Source organism: Physella acuta, unplaced genomic scaffold (assembly GCF_028476545.2).
Source record: "Physella acuta isolate Inbredline_101_S28 unplaced genomic scaffold, ASM2847654v3 ptg000322l, whole genome shotgun sequence".
NCBI classification, from domain to species: domain Eukaryota; kingdom Metazoa; phylum Mollusca; class Gastropoda; family Physidae; genus Physella; species Physella acuta.
This window is the reverse complement of record NW_026731841.1, coordinates 581703-597317: the sequence shown is the minus strand read 5'-3', so window position 1 is coordinate 597317 and position 15615 is coordinate 581703. Positions and strand designations below refer to the sequence as shown.

Here is a 15615-nt window from a genome sequence, read left to right as displayed (position 1 = left end):
AAGTGATTTGAACTATGTTGTCAATACGCCCGACAGAAGAAAGAAACAGACAGTGTATCATGTCAACTCACTGAAAAAGTATTATGATAATTGTAACAATTTTCAATCCACAGATAAAATTACTTTACCTGTATGTTCAAATGTTTCTGATGATGTGATACATGATAAATTGAAACCCCCAAAATTGGTAAATTCTTCCTTTTTAGATAATTTGAATGTCCACCTTATGCATTTGTCCACAGAGGAAAGCCATAGGTTGTCTCAGTTGTTTGAGACATTTCCCTCTATTTTTGGGGATGTCCCCAAAGAAGCGAAAGTACCACCTCATGATGTAGACGTTGGTGACGCAAAACCCATTAAACAACACCCCTATAGAGTTAACCCGGAAAAAGCTGCTTTGATAAAAGATGAAATTGATTATATGCTCAAGAATGATACCATGAGCCCAGTTTCAGCAACTGGAGTTCCCCATGTCTCCTAGTACCGAAAGACGGTGGATCTTTCAGGTTTGTGACCGACTTTAGGAAGGTGAATGCGCTCACCAAAGCTGATTCCTATCCATTACCTCGGATAGAAGACGTTATTGATAAAGTTGGTCAAGCTAAGATAATTTCCAAAATTGATTTACTTTCAGGATACTGGCAAATCCCCTTATCTGACCGTGCAAAAGAAATATCTGCTTTTGTAACCCCTAATGGTTTTTATAGATACAAACGTATGCCCTTTGGTATGCGAAATGCTGGTCAAACTTTCCAGAGAGTCATTAACTCTGTCATTGCTGACATAGACCAATGTGAGGCCTACATAGATGATATAGTTGTATTTTCTAATACTTTTGAAGAACATATTGTTCAATTGACTAACCTTTTTAGAAAATTGTCTGAAGTTAATTTTACTGTAAACTTACATAAAAGTGATTTCTGTAAAGCTTCAATTACCTATTTGGGTTATCAAGTGGGAACGAACCAAGTTCGGCCCATTGAAGCTAAAGTAGATGCTATTGTAAAGTTGCCACCTCCCAAAAATTGTAAAGAGATCAAAAAGTTCCTTGGGATGGCTGGTTACTATAGGCGGTTCTGTCAAAACTTTTCAGCTATTGCTGAACCTCTTACTGCATTATTGAAAAAGGGTGTTGAGTTTGAATGGTCCAATAAATGTCAAGAAGCTTTTTTAACCATTAAGTCATTTTTATCAAATGCTCCTGTTATGGCTGCACCAAATTTTAGCAAGCCCTTTAAACTTGCCATTGATGCTAGCAACTTAGCCATTGGCTCTGTCCTATTTCAAGAAGACAACATGGGAATTGACCATCCCATTGCTTTTTTTTCCAGGAAGTTAAATGAGAACCAAAAGAATTATTCTACTATTGAAAAAGAAGCTTTAGCTTTGGTTTTATCATTACAACATTTTGAAGTCTATGTCTCTTCTTCAACCAATCCAGTCAGAGTGTTTTCTGACCATGATCCCCTGAAATTTACCTCTAAGTTAGGACAGACAAATCAAAGAATATTGAGATGGTGCTTATATTTCCAAAATTTTAATCTGGAAATTTCACACATTAAGGGTAGTGATAATGTTGTGGCTGATTGTTTGTCAAGGATGTAAAATCTTGTTACACACATTGATCATGTGACATGCTTTGTGGTTCATTAGGACCATAAACAGGTTTTGTTTGAGTGTCACTCATATGAAAATGAGTGGTGTGAGTTTTGAATTTTTTTCAAAATTCCAATCCTGTTGAATATTTTGTTTATTTTCAGGTGAACCTTAATTAAAGGTGGTTTTTGATTAAATGTAATCTTTTATAATAATATGTCTCATATGACTCGATTGATATTGTAGCTAGTCATTGAAATAAAGGTCTTACCCTGGCGGGTTTACCACTTTTAATATTCTCATGGAAAAATTGTAATACCCTTTCTTGAGGAATTTTGATGTATAATTACTTTTTGAAGGGTTACTCCCCTTTCACCAATTGTAAAAGTTGGAGTTACTTCCCTTCTATGTTCAGGGATATTTTCATCTGGTATTATGATTTTGATTGCCTACATTTGTAAAACATTTTTGTTATTTCATTGCCAGATTGGTCCCTTATGTATGTTTTTGTGGAACCTATCTGTCACTTCCAAAAAGGGAGGGGATGTGACCTACTTAGGTCGAGTCTTTTTTATTTTGACATTGTATAATTCCTTATATGGAATGATTGTGTAACACCTGGGGTTTTTCCATTGACTATTAAGGTGTTTGAGACATAGAAAATTTCCATTAAAATCTGATTGAATGATTCTGATCAGATGATTATCCCAACCAATGGCGACATGAGTTGAGGATAACCTCCCCTGTCACAGAAGTCTTTAATTGCCCCGCACACTCGCAACACGAGGCAGTTTATCTTGACCTGGCAGTCTACGAGGCAGTTTTACCTTGATCAGACAGCCGTCCATATTGTCCGGCTATAGACTCTGACCATTTGAACGTGAGAGTACTTAAGACCTGTGTGTGCCTTGCTTTCTTCAGTTGATTTAGTCTTCTAGTTTAATATTACTTGTCGCTAAGTAAGTCTTGAAGCTACAGCAGTGTTGTGTGGCCTGTAGCTGTTCCTTAGACAGTGTAGAAATCTGTGATAGTGTTTTTTCCTACATTGTGTAAGTTGGGTTTTTGATATTTTATACATTAAATATTTTATCTAGTTCATCTTTGTGTTCTGCCACAACTGAGTTCGCTGATTAAAAGGTCGTATGTAGATTGGATGAGTGTTAATTACAATAGTATCACTAGCTTCCCTAGACATTAAATTCGAGCCCTAGTGGTCGTTGTGTTAAGTGTTCATCCACTTAGGCCGTAAGGCATTTGCATATGACCCCGAAAAAAGAATCCGGGGACGTTCTCCTTCTATTTGGCTGATAGATAGGTTAACGTTACACCCCACAGTCCAGCCCCTCCCTCCACAGTCCACCCCTCCCCCCACAGTCCACCCCTCCCCCATCCCCCCACAGTCTACCCCTCCCCCCACAGTCCACCCCTCCCCCTCCCCCCACTGTCCACCCCTCCCCCCTTCCCCACAATCCGCCCGTCCCCCCACTTACTTGTAGAGGTGCTCAGCTATGTAGTGGATGGGATCACGTGGCATGACTTGGATGAGGTCCTTGAGAATCTCACTCAGGTAGGTACCCACAGTTTTCTTCAGGTACTCGTCATAGCAGATCTGTTTCACCTGGTGTACACAAATAGGCTGTACAGCTACTTGCATGCAGTGTACGCAAGTATAGAGTCATCGTGTACACAAATAGACTGTACAGACTACTTGCATGCATTGTACGCAAGTTTAGAGTCAATGTGTACACAAATAGACTGTACAGACTACTTGCATGCATTGTACGCAAGTTTAGAGTCAATGTGTACACAAATAGACTGTACAGACTACTTGCATGCATTGTACGCAAGTTTAGAGCCAATGTGTACATAAAGCATAAATAAATACACATCTAAAATAGCTGAATATAAATTTAATCAACAAGCTCATACACATTAGCTTGTCAGTAAATTACTTGAATTAATGAGCAGATTCCTTATTACTGGTTTCTAGAATTCTATTTCACCCAACCACCCAACCAACCAACCACCTAACCACCCAACCACCCAACCAACCAACCACCCAACCACCCAACCACCTAGCCACCCAACCACCCAACCACCTAACCACCCAACCACCCAACCACCTAACCACCCAACCACTCAACCACCTAGCCACCCAACCACCCAACCACCCAACCACTCAACCACCCAACCACCTAAACAACTAACCACCCAACCACCCAAGCACCTAAACAACTAACCATCCAAACCACCTAACCACCTAAACAACTAACCACCCAACCACCCAACCACCCAACCACCCAACCACCCAACCACCTAACCACCTAACCACCTAGCCAACAACTTACATATGGCTGTTCACCGTCGATGTTCTCCGAGTCAGCGAGCTGAGAATGTATTATAAAAAATTTAAATAAAAACAACAACAACAACAACAACAACAACAACAACAACAACAACAACAGACAGAATGAATGAATATGTTATATGTACCAGCGAGCTGAGGATGTATTATAAAAAAATTAAATAAAAACAACAACAACAGACAGAATGAATGAATATGTTATATGTACCAGCGAGCTGAGGATGTATTATAAAAAAATTAAATAAAAACAACAACAACAGACAGAATGAATGAATATGTTATATGTACCAGCGAGCTGAGGATGTATTATAAAAAAATTAAATAAAAACAACAACAACAGACAGAATGAATGAATATGTTATATGTAACAGCGAGCTGAGGATGTATTATAAAAAAATTAAATAAAAACAACAACAACAGACAGAATGAATGAATATGTTATATGTACCAGCGAGCTGAGGATGTATTATAAAAAAATTAAATAAAAACAACAACAACAACAACAACAACAACAACAACAACAACAACAACAACAACAACAACAACAACAACAGACAGAATGAATGAATATGTTATATGTACCAGCCAGCTGAGGATGTATTATAAAAAAATTAAATAAAAACAACAACAACAGACAGAATGAATGAATATGTTATATGTAACAGCGAGCTGAGGATGTATTATAAAAAAATTAAATAAAAACAACAACAACAGACAGAATGAATGAATATGTTATATGTACCAGTGAGCTGAGGATGTATTATAAAATAATTAAATAAAAACAACAACAACAGACAGAATGAATGAATATGTTATATGTACCAGCGAGCTGAGGATGTATTATAAAAAAATTAAATAAAAACAACAACAACAGACAGAATGAATGAATTTGTTATATGTAACAGCGAGCTGAGGATGTATTATAAAAAAATTAAATAAAAACAACAACAACAGACAGAATGAATGAATATGTTATATGTACCAGTGAGCTGAGGATGTATTATAAAATAATTAAATAAAAACAACAACAACAGACAGAATGAATGAATATGTTATATGTACCAGCGAGCTGAGGATGTATTATAAAAAAATTAAATAAAAACAACAACAGACAGAATGAATGAATATGTTATATGTACCAGTGAGCTGAGGATGTATTATAAAAAAATTAAATAAAAACAACAACAACAACAGACAGAATGAATGAATATGTTATATGCACCAGCGAGCTGAGGATGTATTATAAAATAATTAAATAAAAACAACAACAACAACAGACAGAATGAATGAATATGTTATATGTACCAGCGAGCTGAGAATGTATTATAAAAAAATTAAATAAAAACAACAACAGACAGAATGAATGAATATGTTATATGTACCAGTGAGCTGAGGATGTATTATAAAAAAATTAAATAAAAACAACAACAACAGACAGAATGAATGAATATGTTATATGTACACAGTAGTCAACACGGTAATCCACATAAATATATCTCAAGATTGGCACAATCTATTTCATCTTATCTATTGCTTCATTTGTTATTACATAATTATTGACACCTAGCCTAGTGATGTCATAAGTACTTTCATAACTACTGTCACCTAATCAATTAATATCATTAAAACGTAAACAACGTGTCTTAACCATCGTGTACTTACTTAATAAGTGTCACCTAATTAATTACGGTCATTAAAGTACTTACATATGCATGCTCTTGGCCATTGTTCTCCCCAGTTATCTGTTAGTCAAAATATTTTTTAATTGTTTTTAAATTAGTTAATTAGACACAATATTTTTTAATAGAATGATGTAACATATCTTTTTTACTTTCTCGTTTACAAAGAATAGAGGAAGTATTGCAATCGTGCTCAAAAATATCACTTGAAATTTTAACACTTTTCACCGTTTTACACCTCAGTCCATCATATACGGAATATAGGCAAGCATTCTAGATCCAGATTTGTCAAATTTTCGGCATTTTACGCGTAATCGAGTCGGAAAAACTGGGATTAGCAATTATGTCTGTATGTCTTTGTGTGTGTGTGTATCTGTGAACACGATAACTTGAGTACCGTTACAGCTAGGCTGATGAAATTTCATACATAAGTATTATATCAAATTTGTAGTTCTGTATCAACTTTTCAGCGATTATTCTATTTTCGGGTTTTCAAAAGCCTATAACTTGAAAACTGTTTCTGATAAATGAAATTTAACATGCAATTTTATTCTCTGTTTTCCGTCAAATTGTTAGTAATTTCCGAAGTCCGGAATCGCTATTTCCGATTTCTAAAAAAAAACGTATATGAATTTATAAAGTACCAATGTTTCGCACTATTATACGCGCAATGTTTGCTGTTCACTTGGTGCGAAATTCTTTATTTAATCGAGATTCTATTCTATTTGAAAAAGTTTACCTATTTAAAAATGGATTAAAAATATTGTCTAGATCTATATCATGAGCTGCCGTCCCGCGTAGTGTTATATAAGAATATACAAGAAATTTTAGGGGATATCACTCCCGCTTTATTTAAATTAGTAGACCTGAATTCATAATTAGTTCCAACGACCTTGTTAGTAACATTAGCACTTACATAATGTGTGATCTAGTTGAGTACTTACATAACATGTGACCTAGTTGAGTTCTTACATAACATGTGACCTAGTTGAGTTCTTACATAATGTGTGACCTAGTTGAGTACTTACATAATGTGTGACCTAGTTGAGTTCTTACATAACATGTGACCTAGTTGAGTTCTTACATAATGTGTGACCTAGTTGAGTACTTACATAACGTGTGATCTAGATAAATACTTACATAATGTGTGACATAGTTGAGTACTTACATAATGTGTGACCTAGGTGAGTACTTACATAATGTGTGACCTAGTTGAGTACTTACATAATGTGTGACCTAGTTGAGTTCTTACATAATGTGTGACCTAGTTGAGTACTTACATAATGTGTGACCTAGTTGAGTACTTACATAATGTGTGACCTAGTTGAGTTCTTACATAATGTGTGACCTAGTTGAGTACTTACATAACGTGTGATCTAGATAAATACTTACATAATGTGTGACCTAGTTGAGTACTTACATAATGTGTGACCTAGTTGAGTACTTACATAATGTGTGACCTAGTTGAGTACTTACATAACATGTGACCTAGTTGAGTTCTTACATAACATGTGACCTAGTTGAGTTCTTACATAATGTGTGACCTAGTTGAGTTCTTACATAATGTGTGACCTAGTTGAGTACTTACATAATGTGTGACCTAGTTGAGTACTTACACAATGTGTGACCTAGTTGAGTACTTACATAACGTGTGACCTAGTTGTGTACTTACATATCATGTGACCTAGTTGAGTTCTTACATAACGTGTGACCTAGTTGAGTACTTACATAATGTCTCACCTTACTCCTGGAAACTTAAATATATTTCTTACCTTATCTTTAAAAAATTCTCTCGAACCTGATGGTCCACGGGGCAAGTGAAGTAGAGTTCATGTGTTTCAGTGACTCGGCGAATGAAGGGATAGTGTGGTCAGCACTATTCCCAGCCGCCTTTACTCTTCCTAAGTCAGGTACCCATTAGAGCTGGGTGGACTCAGGGACGTGATACGGACTCAAGCCCAATCTTCAAACGCGAGACTTTCGGGTTAGCAGTCTAACGATCTACCATTCGACCACACCGTCCCACGTCCTTACCTTTAAGTCGTTACTTAAAATGCTTCTCGCCTTACTTCTAACCATTCACACTTACACTTACAAAGTACGTGTAAGCTAGGCGAGTTATTACCTGTGGCTGCTCATCGCTAGCGTCCTCAATGGTGATAAAATGAGGATCAGACATGCCGCCCTTGATTAGTTGGACCCAGACTTAGATGACATTCCTAGACGACGTGCCGACCCCGGCAGTAGAGGCTAGCGTTCACTGCGCGCTGGTGCGGAATTCCCGGTCTAGTGCGCATTGGCTGCAGTGGGGAATAAAAACAAGAATCACACGGGCAATTATTTAACAAAACTAATCCAGACCGGAAGAAACTTTACATCTAAGCTGAAATGAATGTTGTGAATGTTGTTATAGAGATTTGAAATGTACCGATTGCGAAGATCAAGCAGATCAACAGAAGAAACTCTATCGATATCAATTTTAGGTTTATGGGCGTATACAATTTAATTTACTCATTATTTATCAAAGCTATTAATTAATGTTCATATAATACTGCAACATGTTTACAATATTTACCCCATCGGCTAATTTACGCCTTACTGTAATATGTTTACAATATTTACACCATGGGTAATATATTTACAAACGAAGCCATGCTGAATAATCGACCTTGACCGATCTAACACCAGCATGTATTATGTTTGAACATGTTTTAAAGTAATTAATTTTAGCAAGGCTCTCCTCATGACGTGCACCATTTAATCAGTGAACCACCGTCCTTCTCCCCTCTCCCTCCCTTAGGTAGTAGCACACAAGTGGCTCGGCTATCACTCACGTGAATTGTGCTATCACTCACGTGAATTGTGCTATCACTCACGTGAATTGTGTTATCACTCACGTGAATTGTGCTATCACTCACGTGAATTGTGCTATCACTCACGTGAATTGTGCTATCACTCACGTGAATTGTGCTATCACTCACGTGAATTGTGCTATCACTCACGCGAACGGTGCTATCACTCACGTGAATTGTGCTATCACTCACGTGAATTGTGCTATCACTCACGCGAACGGTGCTATCACTCACGTGCACCCGTTGTTTTAAAGTCAGCTAGGTGAGAGCGAAACATCAACCAAGGCTTACGGCAGCAAGGCAAGTGTCTGCAAATAACCACAATCGTTTCTCTAGCTGGGGGGGGGGGGGGGGGCTCTCAATAGTTTCTCTAGCTGGGGGCCCTGTTCTCAATAGTTTCTCTACCTGGCGGGGGGGGGGGGGGGGCTCTCAATAGTTTCTCTAGCTGGGGGCCCTGCTCTCAATAGTTTCTCTACCTGGCGGGGGGGGGGGGGGGCTCTCAATAGTTTCACTAGCTGGGGGCCCTGCTCTCAATAGTTTCTCTACCTGGCGGGGGGGGGGGGGCTCTCAATAGTTTCTCTAGCTTTGGGTCCTGCTCTCAATAGTTTCTCTAGCTGGGGGCCCTGCTCTCAATAGTTTCTCTAGCTGGGGGGGGTGGGCTCTCAATAGTTTCTCTAGCTGGGGGCCCTGCTCTCAATCGTTTCTCTAGCTGGGGGGGGGGCTCTCAATAGTTTCTCTACCTGGGCGAGGGGGGGGGGGGGGCTCTCAATAGTTTCTCTAGCTGGGGGCCCTGCTCTCAATAGTTTCTCTACCTGGCGGGGGGGGGGCTCTCTATAGTTTCACTAGCTGGGGGCCCTGCTCTCAATAGTTTCTCTACCTGGCGGGGGGGGGGGGGCTCTCAATAGTTTCACTAGCTGGGGGCCCTGCTCTCAATAGTTTCTCTACCTGGCGGGGGGGGGGGCTCTCAATAGTTTCACTAGCTGGGGGCCCTGCTCTCAATAGTTTCTCTACCTGGCGGGGGGGGGGGGGGGCTCGCAATAGTTTCTCTAGCTTTGGGTCCTGCTCTCAATAGTTTCTCTAGCTGGGGGCCCTGCTCTCAATCGTTTCTCTAGCTGGGGGGGGGCTCTCAATAGTTTCTCTACCTGGGCGAGGGGGGGGGGGCTCTCAATAGTTTCTCTAGCTGGGGGCCCTGCTCTCAATAGTTTCTCTAGCTGGGGGCCCTGCTCTCAATAGTTTCTCTAGCTTGGGGCCCTGCTCTCAATAGTTTCTCTAGCTGGGGGCCCTGCTCTCAATAGTTTCTCTAGCTGGGGGGGGGTGGGTTCTCAATAGTTTCTCTACCTGGCGGGGGGGGGGGGCTCTCAATAGTTTCTCTAGCTGGGGGCCCTGCTCTCAATAGTTTCTCTAGCTGGGGGGGGGTGGGTTCTCAATAGTTTCTCTAGCTGGGGGCCCTGCTCTCAATAGTTTCTCTAGCTGGGGGGGTGGGTTCTCAATAGTTTCTCTAGCTGGGGGCCCGGCTTTCTAGTTTCTCTAGCTGGGGGGGGGGTGGGTTCTCAATAGTTTCTCTACCTGGCGGGGGGGGGGGGGGCTCTCAATTGTTTCTCTAGCTGGGGGCCCTGCTCTCAAAAGTTTCTCTAGCTGGGGGCCCGGGGCTCGCCCGGCTCTCGAGATCATCACAACAGGGTGACGAGTTGATATGAAAACAAACACAAGGTAGGGGTGCGCTTAGAGCCGCGACCCCCACGGGTCTACTAAACAAATAAAGGATCCGCAAGATTGGGCCGCTGGCGATGTGTCGTGTTTACCCACGGGCGGACGGCAACAAAAGGTGAGATAGTTGTGTAGACGAGTACTCAGGACATGGCAGAACTTGGATTCCCCGCGAGGTGGCACCGTTTGATGCTTACAAGAACTCACTAAACAATCTCGAGAGAAATCCCCGCACGCAATCAGGCGGGTATCAGCCTGTTTACTCGCTCAACACTCGCGCGCTCAAAAACCGCGATGGGAAAAATTTCTGCTGCAAAAATAAATAATCTTTTAACGGGTTTTTCCGTTTATCCAAATTCCCAGAAACCGGTTCTCCCCGCTAAGAAATCCAGTTGTCAGCGCTTCAATAACTCTCCCAGTGCCAAAGTTTCCCTAGACTTTCATCACGCGCGCCCCTAGAGCCGGGGGCAGCAATACCGCCTCACAGATCCATTTCCTTCTTGTGTTTTGGCAATCTTAGCGCGGCAATTTACGCTAGTCTTTGTTCAGCCTCGTTTGGGGCTGTCAATATTTTCGGCTAGCTGAGAGGAGGTGTGGGATTGTAGTTAGTTAATGGCAAATAACAACAAGGCAGCGTCGTGCCTTACATTTGTAAGCACGGCTTCGTCACGGGGCGCTGGGTTGGGGGTGTCAGCGCTACAGGCCGGGGAAGATGGATCCCCGCATCTTGCTGCCTGCAGGTAGAGAAATGTTTTCAAACCCGCTTCAAACGCTGCTCGGCAGATGAGTCAAAGAAAATTTGCATTTGTCGGCACGGCAGGACAGGTAAACGACAGGTAAACGGCAAGTAAACGGCAGGTAAACGGCAGGTAAACGGCAGGTAAACGGCAGGTAAACGGCGGGTAAACCGCGGGCTCTAATCATCCGTGCTGATTGCTTGGGCGAATGGCCCAAACTCTTCTCGATGGGCTGGAGGGGTTAGCGTCATGGTTAGCGTCAAGGTTAGCGTCAAGGTTAGCGTCATGGTTAGCGTCATGGTTAACGTCAAGTTTAGCGTCATGGTTAGCGTCATGGTTAACGTCATGGTTAACGTCATGGTTAACGTCATGGTTAACGTCATGGTTAACGTTACGGTTAACGTCATGGTTACCGTTACGTTTAACGTCATGGTTAACGTTACGGTTAGGGGGTTGTTGTCGTGAGAGTCACGCGCTGGTGGCTCACGCACGGCTCATGTGCACACGCATGTACACAAATGTTTACACAGAGATGTACACAAGCATGTACACAAACATATATAAAAACTTGTACACTATCATGTACGCAATCAAATACGTTGAATGTACGTGTAATGTAAGTTTATGTGACATACACGCATCGTGTTTGGAGTATGTGCGGCGTATGTACGGCTCATGTAGAGCTCATACACACATCATTAACAAATTATACACACATCATTAACAAATTATACACACATCATTAACAAATTATACACACATCAATTGCGGCGGATGTGTAGCTCAGCCATTTTCAAGCCGTTTGAGATTTTTGTTTCACCAAAAGTAATTATACAAGATAATAACTGTAAACAGGTTAGCATTCAACGCTAGCACATTCAAGATGTCGGCAACAGTTTAGCATTCAATGCTAGCATATTCAGGTTGGAGGGAACAGTTTAACATGAAAGCTAATACATCCAGCTTGATGCCACTATGTTACACAAACGTGAAAAAAAACATCGTTTATAGATACACGTCTGTAGTATGTTGACACGGGAGCTTATGGTACCCCATAACACATGTACACACTACACATGCGCCTTGATGCCAATGTAACATAATAAGAATTATTTAACACACTGAGGTGGCTCTTTATTGTATCAACTAAGTAACAATAAATCATAATTTTTAAATTAACTTTCAGTTTTACTAAAGCATTTGTAAAAAAAAAATAGTAGGTAGTCCGACTGTTCTTATTAACTCATTAGAAACCCACGTCGTTCCGTAAATCTTGATTGCTATTTGTTAGTTTGGGAATTAAAAAACAAAATATAGATGAACATTTAATGATTTATTTTTGTTTGTATTTGTGATGGTCTACTGTTCAGATCTAAAGAACTGACCGAACTCTACTTCGCCTTCCCTATAGACTGTCTGATCCAAAATGGTAACTTCTCCATGACAATCTACTCTTGGCTTGAAGTCACTTCTACTTACCTTTTTACCTAAAGGAAGTTCTACTTTACTTTTTACTTAAAGGCAGCTCTACTTTATTTTTTACCTAAAGGCAGTTCTACTTTACTTTTTACCTAAAGGCAGTTCTACTTTACTTTTTACTTAAGGCATTTCCATTTTACTTTTTACTTGAAGGCAGTTCTACTTTACTTTTTACCTAAAGCTACTTTTTTCCCTAAAGGCAGTTCTACTTTACTTTTTACCTAAAGGCAGTTCTACTTTACTTTTTACCTAAAGGCAGTTCTACTTTACGTTTTACCTAAAGGCAGTTCTACTTTACTTTTTACCATTACTTTTTACCTAAAGGCAGTTCTACTTTACTTTTTACCTAAAGGCAGTTCTACTTTACTTTTTACCTTAAGCTACTTTACTTTTTCCCTAAAGGCAGTTCTACTTTACTTTTTACCTAAAGGCAGTTCTACTTTACTTTTTACCTAAAGGCAGTTCTACTTTACTTTTTACCTAAAGGTAGTTCTACTTTACTTTTTACCTTAAGGCAGTTCTACTTTACTTTTTACCTTAAGACAGTCCTACTTTACTTTTTACCAAGCCTAAAAGTCGTGTTTGTATTTTGTTTCTCCCTCACCTCAGGTCTCATCCTATGAAGGTCTTACACAAGGTCTCATCTCATGAAGGTCACAAGTGTGAGGTCTTCTAGACATTTATCTAGATATCTCAACATTTACAACGTTGTCGCTTTACATCAGAACTTCTAGTGGTGGCGGCGGAGGGGGGTGGGGTGGGGCCAGCAATGGGGTGGGGCTAGATGAATGGGACGGGAACAGAGAGCCCTAACGCACCGACTGACTGCAACATTGCTCAACATTTAACAAACTTCTCCACACACCCAAGTGTTTTTGTGCCGCCATAAGGCGACCCACGATCGGAATGCACCGGAAACTGGTTTTAAGTACAAAGATGTCTCCTGATTTTAAACCACTCGCCGGACTTGAAGATGTGCATTGAAGTCAATGTTTCATCTGCACCGCCTCTTACTTCCCTTTGGCCGACAAAATGTTTGCGCTTAAGGCCCCTCGCTTGTTCAGCGGCAGCTCCCGCTCTCGAGGCTGAGCTTCTAGAAGGTTCCAAGGCAACCCGACACCCATTTCCTGTCTGCGAGACCTTAATTCGGTCTGGAATCTTCTTAAACTGTCCGGTTGTGGGGTGGTCGGCACGTGGTTAGAACGTGACCGGAAGGTCGTGGTCAGTAGTCGGTATCGTGATAGAGTCGATACCATTAGCGACCGTGTACCTTGTATTGAAAACACACAAAAAAGCGTTATTACCAACCCATAACCTTATATAACGTTATAACACATCTCCATAGAAATCATCTCGTGTTATAGTTTACCACATAAGCCACACCATCCCCTAAAACCAATGACAATTAGGTAACGTGAAAATTTATTTTTAAACTAAGTTCTGTGAATTAGACAATGATAAAATCATGTCTAGACATTTGGTGAACAATTCTTTAACAAGTCTTTCTCTAACCAAAATGTCGAGACATTTTAAAACAATCGGACACATAAACATTTAGACACATGCATACCGCAAAGCAGAAATATTTGAACAATTTAAGTTTGAAAACAAAATCTTAACACACACATCTATTAAGACACAGATATCTCAACACACAAATATCTACACACACATTTGAACAATGAAATATCTAAAGAATTGTATTTGAGTACACTTATCTCCGCACGTTACTTGCATTCGGTCCTGATCGCTTGGTCGCGTGTTTTTAAAAAAACTTACGATTCATCATTGAGATTTTAATTACCCATGCTTTGTCGATTGATAGCCCAGGTTTCGAATTAATTCAACTGGTGCATCACGTGAACCCGTTCAGCCAATGAGCGAGTCCGGTGCTGAATAAATTAGTTTTTCACACAACAACATGGAGTCTAAGGACTAGAGGGCTTGAATGGTTCTCGAAAACGTGAGGATTATCTTTCGAAACAAATTCATTTTCTTTCCGGTAATCGTTTCAGGGAGACAAAAAGTATCGGGTTGTTGTCCGTAGTTTGTACGGCTGCAGAGCGATACCTTGATGAGCGGGTATCGAAGTGAAGGAGTTGTTCCCCCACTTGTGTGGAGCCGGACCCCACTTGTGTGGAGCCGGAATTAACGGAAATCAATGTCCGGCCTGGTGAAACTGTTCCCATCTCACCCGGCAGCTTCTTGTAGGGCTAGAGCCGGACGCCGGTCTCCGGCTAGAAATAATATCGACACGAGATTTAATTAGATTATCCTCTCTTAGGGCCCTCGCTTGGACAACTCGGGCCGGCGAGGGCCCCTAAGAGCCGCTCAAGATGAGCCAGCGTCACTCGGCGAGCCGGCTCGATACGAACCAGCTGCCCAGAGCCCATGGACGGGAGGGATTTGCTTTTTGGTTCGTAAACATTGTCTGATCAGGAGAAGGGGCAGTAATTCTTAATACCGTTTTTAAATAAATGTTTATTGCGTTGGGTAACGCCGAATATTGCGAATATTTTTTTTAACCCAACCTGGGCTATTATCTGCGTTCACAACTCTTAACCCTTTGAGCCCTGGCCTCCCTGGCCTAGTTTCTCCCATTTCCTGAGCTCCCAGGGCCAAACCAATTTTCACTTATATGCTTCTAACTTTGCCTATAACTTTTCAACCGTTTGAGATAATCAAGCCAAATTTGGTATCCAGACTCAGGATCAAACCCCAAAGCAGAAAGATTCTGAAATTCTTTATTTGTTTGCAGTGTATGAACAGAACAATGTATATAAATCGAACACATAATTATTGTTTTGATAGAACATAGAAGAAACAATTTACATTTAGTAATTGTTTTGTTATTATTGATACCTGGCCATACTAGTTCATCGCCAGAAGTCCACTTTTGTGTGATAACTTTCAAAACAGTTATCACTGCCGGACCCGATGCAAAGAAAAACTTAGCATGTTTTGCACCAGTGAACAGTTTTTTTTTCGTTTCGGCAAGTCTTTGTCCTTGGCACCACGTGCATCATAACGTACTTGAACAGTTTCGTTGTCACTGTCAATTTCAATGTCACTGAGTTCAGTCTCAAATTCAACGTCACCATCATCATAATATAGACCAGGAATATTATCTTCTTCATCAGAATCAATAAGTAGTTGTATTGCCTGAGATGCAGTCATTCTACTTCTTGTGTTGATATTTC

At 40.5% G+C, this 15615-nt stretch overlaps 1 protein-coding gene across 1 annotated transcript in view; it reads right to left on the bottom strand.

Annotated features, from left to right (window-relative positions):
• Positions 1–14281, bottom strand: part of LOC131940572 (uncharacterized) — a 28672-nt gene extending 14391 nt beyond the window's left edge. The window contains exons 1-5 of the mRNA XM_059299265.1: positions 14220–14281; positions 7766–7940; positions 5668–5703; positions 3945–3983; positions 3087–3214 (exon numbers count right to left, since the gene is read on the bottom strand). Coding sequence (XP_059155248.1) covers positions 3087–3214; positions 3945–3983; positions 5668–5703; positions 7766–7819 — 257 coding nt within the window. The 5' untranslated portion in view covers positions 7820–7940; positions 14220–14281. The remainder of the gene's footprint in view (positions 1–3086; positions 3215–3944; positions 3984–5667; positions 5704–7765; positions 7941–14219) is intronic.
• Positions 14282–15615: the final 1334 nt, after the last annotated feature.